This window comes from Meleagris gallopavo, chromosome 5 (genome assembly GCF_000146605.3).
Source record: "Meleagris gallopavo isolate NT-WF06-2002-E0010 breed Aviagen turkey brand Nicholas breeding stock chromosome 5, Turkey_5.1, whole genome shotgun sequence".
NCBI lineage: Eukaryota > Metazoa > Chordata > Aves > Galliformes > Phasianidae > Meleagris > Meleagris gallopavo.
This window is the reverse complement of record NC_015015.2, coordinates 25,513,964-25,526,569: the sequence shown is the minus strand read 5'-3', so window position 1 is coordinate 25,526,569 and position 12,606 is coordinate 25,513,964. Positions and strand designations below refer to the sequence as shown.

At 39.3% G+C, this 12,606-nt stretch overlaps 1 protein-coding gene across 2 annotated transcripts; it reads left to right on the top strand.

Annotated features, from left to right (window-relative positions):
• The first annotated feature begins 6 nt into the window (after window positions 1–6).
• On the top strand, window positions 7–11,598 carry DCAF4 (DDB1 and CUL4 associated factor 4). Of its 2 annotated transcripts, XM_003206492.3 has the most exons (13): window positions 7–16; window positions 449–544; window positions 2,180–2,337; window positions 3,130–3,212; window positions 3,843–3,945; window positions 4,910–5,053; window positions 5,732–5,781; window positions 7,071–7,150; window positions 8,801–8,896; window positions 9,004–9,101; window positions 9,792–9,968; window positions 10,200–10,314; window positions 11,191–11,598. In XM_003206492.3, the coding sequence occupies exons 3-13, from the start codon at window positions 2,287–2,289 to the stop codon at window positions 11,382–11,384; spliced, it is 1,191 nt and encodes a 396-aa protein (XP_003206540.1). In that variant the 5' UTR covers window positions 7–16; window positions 449–544; window positions 2,180–2,286; the 3' UTR covers window positions 11,385–11,598. The 2 variants fall into 2 exon arrangements, with proteins under 2 accessions (XP_003206540.1, XP_019471142.1); XM_019615597.2 differs by lacking the exons at window positions 7–16; window positions 11,191–11,598 and adding an exon at window positions 10,577–11,156 and having other exon boundaries at window positions 59–544.
• Window positions 11,599–12,606: the final 1,008 nt, after the last annotated feature.

Below are 12,606 nucleotides of genomic sequence, written 5' to 3'. Positions count from 1 at the left end.
CATCGCAGCCGCAGGCGAGTGCGGGCCGGGGCGGGGCAGGGCTGTCCTCATTTCTTTCTCGTTTACTTTAAGCTGTAAAGAGTTACCGTGCTTTCGAGATGGGCTTTTCCTTTAAGCAGGGGTCGTGGTAACACGTCCGGAATTCATCTTTTTCTGAAAAGAGTTGGAGGCGTACAGGATCAGTAACTGTCTCTAATGTTTTGACAGTAGTTAAGCCTTATGAGATACTATTATCTCTAATGTTCGTGAGAAGTTTTTAAGCTGAATACCTTTACTGTTCCTTTTCCGTTGGTTAGTGTATGGTGATATGGTGTATGGTGTGCTTATCACAGACCTGAAAAATAGTGCTGTGTTAGTACGACTAACAAACTGTTTTAAAGAGGCTTTGTGCAAGAGATGTGTAGGACAATTGTGAGTTTGTCTTGAAGGCAATACTATTTTTTTAGGCCCGAAGAGGAGGAAGCACAAAGCCCGGTGAATCCAGGCCCCAGCTGCAGTGGAAATCCTTCTTCTTCCAGTTCAACACAGAACTCTGCAGTACCAGGTAAGAGATGCCATTTACAGGTCAAAAACCAGTGCCTCTATGTTGACTGTATGAAAAACAGAGTAGTGGGTGTGCTAATAGTATGATGTTAGAGGATGGATATAAGCAGGAAAGTTTGCAGGGAAAAATAATATCTGAAAAGGTGATCGAAAAAGATGTTGTAAGTGAAAATCTGGAAAGCAAACAAAATACACTTTTGGGCCCACAGATCCATCTTTTACATGAAAACTTGTGTGCTTAGCCAAGCTGATATAAACTGAAAAGAAATATTTCTTTCTCTTAAAATCAATGTTTGGGGAAGAATACTAACTTTATTCTTTTGTATATACGTTGAAGATGTTATAAAATATACTTCAATAAAAACATTAAATAAGCAAAGAAAATAAGACAGTATGTAACAAATATATAATGTAGATTGAATTATCCAGCCTTTTAAAAGACGTATTTATCTTCCACTTTGGGGAAAAAAAAACAAATGCATTTCTATGTCTTCAGTATATTTGTCATCTGTAAGATGTAAAATCTGGTTAAATGACCTGTTCATTCACTATTAGAGAGTCAGCTGGCAGAACCAGACTTGATACAGTAGCAGTGCCACTAAAGATGATGCTCCATTTGCATTCTGGTTTTCTGACTCATTAAACATCCCCAGGAAAAGCTGAGCCTGTGGGAACTTGAGTATCTCCACAATAGGAGAGTCCTGAAACACTGCTGGCTCTTAGCAACAGTCAAAGCCAGAGTGTAAGGCTATCTTTTTTGTATATCACCCTTTTCTGATCAATAATTTGTGAGCCTGTTAGGAAGAAGACATATAATCTAAAGCATGTATTGTTATGTGAGCTGATTCCGTGCACTAAAGCAGTGTGCTTTTGCCCACCTCACTGATAACAGTCCCTATATTTTTTTTTTTTTTGAGGCAAATACAACTTGGTTGTTTGTTGCCAAGCTGTAAGGGATGATGACAAAGAGCTGAATTGCAGTAACCTCAAACACAGTTTGTAGTAGTAGATAAAGGTTTAAATAAAAATTCTTGAAGACATTAATGTTCACCTTTTCTGAAGTAAAATTCTTTGTCTTGAGACAGCACACTGTTATTTTGCCTCTCTCCTCAGTTCCTCTTTGGGAGTAGCCACTGTATATTGTCTAATTTGTACTCTTGCTTATATGAAGATGTCTCCTTGGTGGTGAAGAAAAAATGGTTGGTTCTGGGCAGGGAATTGCTTTGTATTTGGTTTGGGTGATACTTAGTTGCCTTGTTTGTTTGAGACTGCCCTAAGTAGCCATAACCTAGAGCATTCCCTCCTGATTTGTTGATAAAGAAAGGTCATTTTTGTTACGCAGCAAAACCTTTCTGCTTCTCTTAAGTGTGAAATCTGTGTGAAATTAACTTGGTCAATGGTAGTGTCCCTTCTGTATCTGTATAGCAGCAGTAGCAGCATTGCAGTTGCAAACTAGAAACTTTTTTCCTTTAAGGAGATGCCATCTGTTCCCAGTAAGCGTAGCATCCATGGCACCAGCAAGGGGCAAGAACTTTGAGCTGTGTGACTGACATTTCCATGAAGATGTAGGATGTCAAAGAGTAACAAATAAACTTGGTTGTCTGTCTGTATTTTTTTTTTTGTCCACTTTCTTAAGAACTGCCAGGATTTTACTATGACCCAGAAAAAAACCGCTATTTTCGCCTGCTGCCTGGACACAATAACTACAACCCGCTCACCAAGGAGAGCATTCAGTACAAGGCTATGGAGAGTAAGAGACTGAAACTCTTAGAAGAGGAAGAACAACAAAAGAGGGTATGTTCTGAAAAATATTGTAGTTAGCCTTTAGCGTGCTCTGTCTTGGGACAGACGATGAACTGAAGTCCTTCAGTTTTTTCCTATGGTACAATCCCATGAGCTATGTGAAGAAACATAAATTTCTTTTTGCTGAGAATTTATAGCTCTCGAAGTCTCTTGCTTGGTTGTTTCACGCAGGAAGGAAAGCGATTCGCTACGCAAACAAACAAAAAAGCTTGTAAAGAGGTGAACTCTCAGAATAGCAAGTTGTCTAACAGTTGCACTTGAGTCATGACATTGGGTGCCTGGTTTCAAATCTCTGCTTTGAACTGGCAAAGTGGGATTTCAGTCGTAGGTTTTCTGTGCATTTGCATGCCTAAACCCTGAGGAGAAGATTTGTTATTCTGTCACTCTGCACAGCTCTCTGTCCTTTGCTCTCCCTAGTATTTATGAGGTGTTCACATGAAATCTTAGAAAGGGATGAATGGAAAAGTTGTTTCACACTGCTGTAAGACATGCAGTTAATAGTAGTCCTGTAGTAATAGAGTTTTGCTATGTAATCAGACTTAGTGTGTTAGAGTGAAAGTGATTTCACAACTCAAGGCGATACTGTTGATGGTATCAAGTGAAAACAAGAGCTACCTGTACTTTAGCAGACCAGAGAAATGGTGCTGGAATGTGCTTTGTAGACCTGAAACATTATTATACATATGCTAGAGGAAAAATATCCCAAACATCAAAGACCCATGGCCATGTTTGAATCATAAACAAGCCAAAAACTGAGTACATTTTCGTCCTATTCTATTCCAGAAAACAACAAGGGCTGGACTGAACTCATCTGTGCTGTTACAGAAAAGGCAGCTAGGTTTGCTGAGCTCCACAAGTTATTGCAGGTACAACAATTTGAATTGTCTTCTGTTTGCTGTATCAAGTACTGCTGTCAGTACAACCATTGCTGTCAGTTTTGTTTGTTCACAATTCTCACTCTTCCGCTAAGGACAGAGTAACATTATTTATGCTGACAAAAAAGCAGTATTTTTTAATAATCAAATTTCTAAAGTGATGAGAATTCAAATGTGAAAGATGCTTCCCAGTCTCAGAAGCCAGGGGTTTAAAACTTCCCATTTTTTTTAGTATTTGATCTTTTGCTACATTGTTCTGTTTGAATACAGTGTAGCATTTCTTTGGATCAATGCCCTGGGCTGACAGGGACATTTTCCCCTGGGTTAGAATCTGCCTTCAGATTCGATAACAATGCAGGAAGCAAGTTAGGGGCTTGCTGTGTTCCTGCTACCGAAGGTGTGCAGAGGTTCTCAGTGATGGGATGAAATACCATGGATGTGGAATGTGCTGTATGGTTTTGTGGGTTATATAAATGAAATTGCAGCATGCTAGTTTTCAGGCATTTTATCTTCTGTGATTAAGAAGCAGTTCTGGCTATCTTATCCAGAATTTTTTTCATTGGCATTTAACCTAGGCTTACCCAAGTTCTTTCTCTCCTCCCTCGCCAACTGCTTTTACAGGCTGGTCCATGAACTAAAAGTGAACTGCATGCAGAGGAGGAAGATAGAAATTCACAGTCCAGATTCCTCAGTTGCTGGAACCAACAATTTTAAAATAATTGTGGTATGTTACAAGAACTGATATGTCTTTAGGTTAAAAAGAGCCTGTCTTCAGTGAAGATTGAGAATCTTTTAATCAAACCTCATAGGTGAAATATGCTTTCAAATCTGCGTTGTCCCCATTGTGTCAGTTCTCAAAATATGAGCTAAGTAGTTTTTAACAGGTAGGAAGAGACTGTTCCTTTCCTAGAGAGGAAAATGATGAAAAGATTGGATATGTAAGTGATTTTTGGAGCTGATCAGTATATTCTATTGGGAATAAACGGGAATCAAGTGGATAATTACTGTGGTGGCTTTTTGAATGGGAACATTAGGAAAATAAAAGAGGAATTTTGGGAGTAACCACTTTGTGGTCTAGAGATTTTGTATAATCATCAGAAATGATTTTACATCTCATGCTATAAAGGCAGTTTCTACTGTTCTTGGTTGCAGTGTGTATACAGGAAAGATCAATGGAGCAAGTAGCTCCCATTTGTGCATGTAGAAAGATCTGCAGGAGAGAGAAACAAAGCACCACATAGATAAGCTGAAGACAAAAGGGAGCTGGAAACCTATTGTCACAAAATAGAAGTTGAAATGTAGCACCATCACTTTGTTGTGATTTGATCCTACTCAAGGAGAATCTCCACAGTTGTGCGGTGTAGAAGAATTGCATACTCACTTTTTATAAGATTTCTTTCGTTCTTTAAGTTCTCTACTGATACCAGTCTGTGCTTAATAACTAACCAGAGCAAGTGTCTGGTATAATCAGAAAGACTGTGTATTGTTGGCTAAGGATGAATATTTTCTTACTGATATTTTTTCTATGCATTCATAAAAAGAGGTATTGACTGCTGTTTTAAAGATGAATAGAAAGTTGATGATGTTACAGGCATCAAAATTAGCACATTTCTTCCTCTTAGACATAATGCAGCCACCTCGAGCCATCATTTTCAGTCACTAAGTGCAGCAATGCTTCTGTTTTACAGGCAGATGTTGCTTGTGAGCGGATATTTACCGTGAACGACGTAGAGCATGGAGGATGTAAATACGGTATCATCAACCTCAGTGGTTTGGGGAAGGAGTCTCTCACTGTGGAGATGTATGACAACCTCTACTTCACAAACCGCAAAGTACTGTGTTCTATTCCTGCTTCCTTCAGTTGTCACAGTCACAAACACTATTGCTTGGGAGGCACAGGTGAAAAGCATGAGGGCTGGGAAAGGGTTTAGTAGGAGAGAATGGAAGAATCTAGCAGTGTGATATCTGGATAAACACAAAATTGCAGTAAATTCGTCTCTGATAGTCTGAGTACCAGCAGTAGTTCTCCAGAATGCTGTGCTACTATTGGAACAGAAGACCACACTGAAGTACCACCTTCCAAAGATAGTGCTTACTTCAGAGTTGTGTGTAGCCATAGCTGACAAAACTGTGTTGAGAAAGACACATTTATATGCTTCTTTCTTAAAAATAATTTTGGAAAAAATGTATTTATCCCTGAGCATGAAGAATATTTAGAACAGGCTTTGATAATCTCTTCATGCTCAGATCTTTTAAGGATGATCCTTTAAATAATAGGATGTGCTTGATGCCTCAGTCTGTATCTGGACGGACATCTCAATACTGCCCTCTCTCCTGTGCATCTAAGAGGAGTATAAGGCTAAAATGAAATACCTGTATGTCACTGCTGTGCTATTTCGTGGGCTATGGAGGTGTGCCCACTGCAGTTTCACGTCATCTTTGCATGGAAATACCCAGTCATGAATTGAGTATGAGGTCTACAAAAATAGCATGTCTTCTTGTGTCTGAAGGTGAATTCTGTGTGCTGGGCATCATTGACTCATCCAGACTCTCATGTTTTATATCCTTTTAAAAAAGCAAAATTTCAGTTCTGTTTTGACTATTCTGCACAGAGCAGTTGACTTTCAGGAAGACCTCTTATGTAGCAACTGTAAAACTATTGCTTTCTGGAAAACAGGGAAATTTAAGAAGATTGGAAGTTGCTTGATGTTGTGAGACAGATGCATGGTGCTGTTACTACAGATGTATGTAATATTGTTCCTGTGCAGTAAAAGGCAAAAGACTACTTTGCTTGCCGTGGAGACTTGCCAGTCCATTAATAGTGCAGGTGCCAAATCAAAAATGGTCTAATGGTTAGAAATTGATTGGGCAACCAACAAAAGAGATTTATGGCAGCTTTCTCTTCTAAGAAGTGGAACACTCTGAAGCAGGTTTGGTTTGTTTCTGTTGTATTGATTGGGGGAAGATAAAAATGGCAGGAATTCATTGGCACTGTGCTCTGCAACTTTGAGAACATGTTCTGCAGATTTGTCTCAAAATAAAAGGAAGGCTGATGGTATAGTAGAGGAAGTGGCAATAGACAATGCAGAGTCACAGAAGAGAGGAACGAAAGGCGATTTAAAAGTGGGAGATGACAAGCAACAGAAATGCTATTAAAGTGCCATTAAAAGTGTCCAGTAAAAGAGAAAATGAAAAAAAGCTTACACCTATGTCATGGCTTAGGGGAAAAGCCACACAATTCAGAACTGGTCCAGAAGGTGGCAGGAATTCATCAGCTTGCTTAGAGATGGTTAGGAGTTGCAGACAGTTAGCTTATTCAGTGCTTTCTCCAAGTCACGTCACAGATTTAACCAACCAAATTTGAAAAGCAGCTTTCAAAAACAGTTTATGCCTGCTATAATTTTTATGAAGTATTTAATGAAATCTAAACTGACTCTTGAATCCTTAATGTGTGTACCACTTTCTCAAACCCATCTCCATGCAGAACAGTTCTGTATCAGTGCAGCGTTATCAGCTTGTAAAGATGAGAAGAATGATCCATGTAGGTCCTGCAAGTTTTTCCTATCTGTAGAAAGACGCCTTAGTATCTCTCTCAGCTTATCTTTCTGGTAGTGAAGGTACAAAATCTAAAATTGGGGATCTTTCTAGCTCATTCCTATGAAAGAAAGGAAGTGTCAAGACCTAATTGTAAAGTGTAAGGCACAATAATGTTCTTGGAAGATGTTACTAAAGGGAAAGTTTTGAGAGTTACAGCTGTGTCAGAGCATCTTACCCTTCCCAGCTATAAATACTATGCAGCCTTTTCCATTTTAGGAAGAAATGTTTGTTTTCCTTAACTCGCTCCAGCACGCTGTGTCTCATGGGAATTGCAGAAACTCCAGGCTGTGCCAGTCTGCTTCCAGCGTCATTGTTCAGCAGCACTAATCCAGGTAGGGAGTTGTTTGGTTTTTTTTCCCAATTTTGGAAAACAGGATATGCAAAGAGTACAAATCATGTCCACACTTCTGTAGTTGATGGGACTGCTGTATTATCATAAAAATGTAGCAAGTTTGGAGCAGAATAAGAAACAAACAGATTAAATAACTTACCTTGATAATTAATTAACTAGCAGTATTCAAAACTCTAGTTTATTTTTAACTGCTGCTGATGTAGTACTTGACTTTGGCAGGAGAACACCTTACTTGAAAGTAAACATTTGAGATTATTCATTTGAGTAGCTTGGCCTTTAACTAACACACAGAAGCCGCACACAAGAAATACTCAAATTTCCTTATAGACTAACAAGTGTCATTGCAGGATACTTTATCATAGTAGCTACTCAAGTGTGCTCAGTAGATTAATCATAGGTGGAAAGCTGGTAAAAGTCTCACCCCATGGCTCCTTATACAGTACTAAGTATCATTCTTAGTTGTGTGTAAGCATGACTCATTTAGAGAATCCTACGTTTATAGAACAAAATTATTATATGCTCTTGGGGGCAGCAGCTGTGCTGATACCTTCAGAACATACTGTACAGTCGTCTAACCTGGTGTCCTATTCAGACGTGATCAGTTAAGTTTATACAGATTAGATCTGTGTCTGTGCTAGAAGAGCATGGACCCATTTTAAATGTTTAATGTTATGCTATTTATGGAGCCTTGGGGAAAAGAAAAAAGGAGGGAAAAAAGGGGAAATGATGCATAGAGTTAGTGTGAACTTGAAAAGCCACTAAGCATGGATGGCTACTAGGCCAGTGTGCTTTGTAAAATATTTTAAAGCCTGCACAAGTCAGGTGCGCCTAGTTATGCTCAAGTCCTTCTGTCTAGTATTTTCTGTTGACTGTTTAAGGTATTTCTAAGGATCTTGCCTTACTGCAATCTCCTGAATTCTTGTTTTGAGGGAACATTTCTAACTAGATAGTGTGAGAAAAGAAGAACTTAACCCATCTGAAACATGGTTTTAGACATGTCTCCTGTTCTGCCTGATATCTGTAAGATTGTGGCAGACATGCCACAAAGTAAAGAAAAACTGAGCTCTTTGAGCATGTGAGTTGGTAGACCTTGTGCAGGAGCTATACAAATCTAAGTATCGTTACTTACTCAAACCTGCTTTAAAAACAGAAACAGCCCAGGAGAATCAGTTGTAGAATCAATCAAAGAAAAGATGATATTAGTCTGCCTTTTTTTTTTTTTCTTTCCTGCATGGGTTTGGTTGGTTTTTCTTGTGGTTGGTTATTTTTCAACACTTCTGTCTTCATGTTTATGGAGCTTATAGAACTTAAAAGTTAGGCTTTAGCTAGACTATAGGTTCTAAAATCTTCAAAAAATGGCTTGCTTTGTGAAAGCGTTATTTTTCTCTTCCCTGTTTTTTTCCTGCTATGAAGACTTTAACAGTCTCTCAGATGTGTATATAGACAGAGTGTAAGTCCTAAGCTTGCAATCATGAAATCCCACTTTTGTTTCCTACATCTTGAGTAGCACAGGGATATTAACATTAATTCTGCTTCTAATTATAATGTTCAAAGTAATGTCCAGAGAAGCTTTCTGTGTTATCTTGTCCTTACATTTCATGGATGTTCCACGTGTGTTAATTTCTCCTAGGAGATCGACCTGGAATGCTGTGCAGCTTCAAGATATCTACGGCCTGGTCCTGTGCTTGGTGCCTGAATCCACAAGCAGACAACTGCTTCAGCACAGGTGATCTGCAAAGCTAGCAACCACTTTTATCTCTGGCAAAGACTTCTTGCATAAATCTCCCACCTGCTACTCAAATCATAACTAAACAAATATAACATCTCCCTTAGGCCTGACACGACGAGTTCTTGTGACCAATGTAGTGACAGGGCATCGACAGACATTTGGAACCAGCAGTGATGTCTTGGCACAACAGTTTGCCACCCAGGTAAAAAGAAACATACATCCTTTTTTTTTTTTTCTTTTTCAGAGCACTGATATTAGTGATCTTTTTCTGTACTGAGTGTGATAGGACTCGTCATGTTGTACAGAAGGTTATGACTACAATTATTGTTCCTTAACAGAGGTGATATGGTCCTATGCTGGCACACAGTGTAACAGCAATGAAAAAATAACTGATTTCAGTCTATGGCAGAAGGGTAATTTTTGTTAAATATTCAGAGATAAAAAGGAAATGATGGAAGTAGAAAGTGCACAGCAATCACGCACTGTAGGATTGTTTTGTTTTTGCCAAATGACCTGATTTCATTAACATTCAGTTTATTGTCTTCATCAAGGAGAAGAAAACGGCTATAAAATTCTAATTGACTTGTAAACAAAGACTTAGGGGCAGGGGTCAAATTGGAACATGAGAATTCCAGTTCCTATTCTGCTGTTATGTTAGACTAAGTTCCTACTAACATTGCTGAACTTTTACAACAGAGGTAAATAAGTGAGGCTTGAATGGAGCTAATGAGTTAGCTAAAAAATGCTGTACTAAAAATTCTGGTTCTTAATGCCTGTGTTAATGATTTCACAAATGCACCAGAAAGCTCAAAACCTTGACATAAGTAATTTCTGCAGAACTTGTACATCCTTTCACGTGTTACATACACCTCTTTCTTTTGGATTCTTCCAGACCCCGATGCTGTACAACGGCTGCCGTTCAGGTGAAATTTTCAGCATCGATGTACGTCAACGCAACCGAAAGGGCCAGAACTGGAAAGCAATTCGTCTCTTCCATGACTCAGCAGTTACATCTATTCGCCTTCTCAAGGCAGAACACTACCTTATGGCATCAGATATGGCTGGAAAGGTATGGTTTTATTATCTTCAGGGTATACAGTTCTTTTTAATATCCGGGCAATAACAGTGCTTACCTCAGTCCTGAAGATGGATGCTGGTTCTTTGCAGAGTAGTGTGGAAGTGGGTGGTAGTTCCCCGCTTGGGTCATTGCTCCTCACTACTAAAATCCAGTTATTTACCAACAGTTGAGCAGTCTTTATTCTGTTAACATGCTCTTTGGAACAATTTCTTTAACTTGCAGATAAAACTGTGGGATCTGAGAACAGCAAAGTGTGTGAAACAGTATGAAGGTCATCACAATGAATATGCTATTCTCCCTTTGCATGTAAATGAGGAGGAAGGACTTCTTACAGCAGGTGCGTTGACTTTTTCTCCTCTACTTACAAGTGCATGGAAGTGATTTTATTTTATTTTTTATCCTGGAGGAGGGTTTCTTATGTACAGATGTGAAAGTTGTAAAGCTGGTAATTCCTTAAAATTCCGCAGAAATTTACCTTTAGATGTACTATAATCAACTACAGAATCTAAAATAAGATGTTACAGATGCACACCTATTGTAATCATTCCTGTGGTGCTCTCAATTGCTTTATCCTTAAAGTCCCTTTATCCTTTTCCCAGTGTGGTTTAAGAGTAGAGAAGAAAATACTTCAAAATGAAGGTCAGAGAAGCAATGTATTAACATAATACTCGAAGCAGCATTTTTATACAGAGACTAAAGACCATATATGGGTTTCTTTGATGCTGAAGTGTGTCAATGGACAAAGGAGAATTCCCTGTAAATTGTCTCTCACTTGGGCTTGTTATGAATATATGCAGCAGCAGTTTTAGACTTTTTTTTTTCCAAAAAGGAAACATAACAATAAAAGAAACAAAATCCCTGAATACTTTTCTTTCTTCATACTTTGGCTAGGTTTCTTAAGGTAACTTTAAACATGATCTACTCTCCTTGGATTTTTCAGTAAGTGATGGAATAGTAAGAATAATTCAATAATTTTAACAAGCTGAGTTTTTCTCCACTTTGTTTTGCTCAGGAGCTTAATATTAAGGAAAGCACTCCTAGCATACCTTTTATTGCCTAATAGGAAATACATATTTTTTTCCTCTTTGCCTGTAAGATGTGTTGAAACAGTCACGTTTTTTCCCCCCATACGCTACCTTCAGCCACTGTGATGAAAATCTTGCAGAGCCTCAGAAATTATTTCTGGTGTGATGCTGATGTCCTTCCTTTCCAGTTGGTCAGGATTGCTACACCAGAATTTGGAGTCTTCAAGATGCCTCTCTGCTTAGAACCATTCCTTCTCCCCACCCATCCTCCAAAGATGCTATTCCCAGTGTGGTGTTTTCTTCGAGACTCGGAGGTAGACGAGGAGTTCCTGGCTTGCTCATGGCTGTCAAACAGGATCTTTACCACTTCTCCTATAACTGACACCACTGATACTCTCTTCTGACCCAGTATACAATGCTGCTAGCCTATACCTGACTTGGGAATGTTTACACCCATCACCATGTTGTTGCATAAGTACATGCCACATTTGCATTTGCTTTACCTGAGAAATTATGAATTTCTGTCAGCAGGTTTGGCAAATCTTGCTGTATACATCTCAGGCATTTAGTTAATAAAAGCTGAATGCTGATTAATATCTTGTTGGCTTTCTCTAGTGCTCTCTCAAATCCTTGCAAGCGTAGGGTCAGCTACATGCTAGAAGGAGGCCAGGAAAGCATCAAGTAGCAGCAACAGTTTCAAAGAGAAGCAAGAAAGGGAGGACCTGCACCCTATGCACGTGCAGAGGTTAAGGATAGGGTAATAACAGTTATCACTAAAGAGCTACTGTGCTGCCACAGCAGGCTAAGCAGTCCTATTCCTGCACTCAAGGAAAATCTTTACCACTGTCCTAAGCGTGGTGTAATGGTATCTGGCTTTTGTGTTTCTCAGCAGAAATTATTGTTCACTAAAGCTTTTAGCCAAGGAACCTATTTAAGAAGGAACTGCTCCCTACCACTTTCATCGTGATGGGCCATCATTTCCACTCCCCCTCATGTTGGTTCATATACAGGGAAAGCTCTTAAGCTCCAGCTGAGGAGAAAGAATACTTGCAGTTGAGCAAACTGTTCAGTCACAAAAAAAGATTTTTTTCCCCAGTGGCTGCCTGTGTAAGCTGCAATGTGAGCACAAGTACTCACAGCTGTCAGGAATGAGGCACTGGCTTGTGGCATGAGCCTTCTAAGCGTGCAGTGTAGTTGTAGCATTGCAGCCTAGCCCTCCTTATGCAGCCCTGCTAGTGGCCTGAGCTCACTGAGCACACTTAATGAGCATCTCTGGCTTGGCTTTCTCCACAAAGGAACTGAGTTCAAGTAGCTGTGCAGTGCAAGTCCAACAGAAGAAGATTCCCTTCACAGGTGCTATGCAAACTTGAGCCTAGACTGAAGTTTTTAGGTTTTTTGTTTGCTCAGTGGTTTTCAGTGCATTTCCCCTTTCTAGTGAACTTGGATAAGGGAATTATGCAGAGGTGCCACAAAGGGTTCTGCGGAGCTCCACATTCAATTCTCCCATCTTCACATGACCTTCAGGACTAAGCAATACACGATTCTGAGAAACTGTCTCTCAGCAGTTCCTGTTGCTCAATACGCTTAATTTTTCTGCGGTTATC

Coding starts and splice junctions, on each gene's coding strand:
- DCAF4 (XM_003206492.3), top strand. CDS start 2,287: ATGGAGAGTAAGAGACTGAAACTCTTAGAAGAGGAAGAACAACAAAAG. Junction 3,213..3,842: donor AGCTCCACAAGTTATTGCAG/GTACAACAATTT, acceptor CTGCTTTTACAG/GCTGGTCCATGAACTAAAAG. Junction 7,151..8,800: donor GTTCAGCAGCACTAATCCAG/GTAGGGAGTTGT, acceptor AATTTCTCCTAG/GAGATCGACCTGGAATGCTG.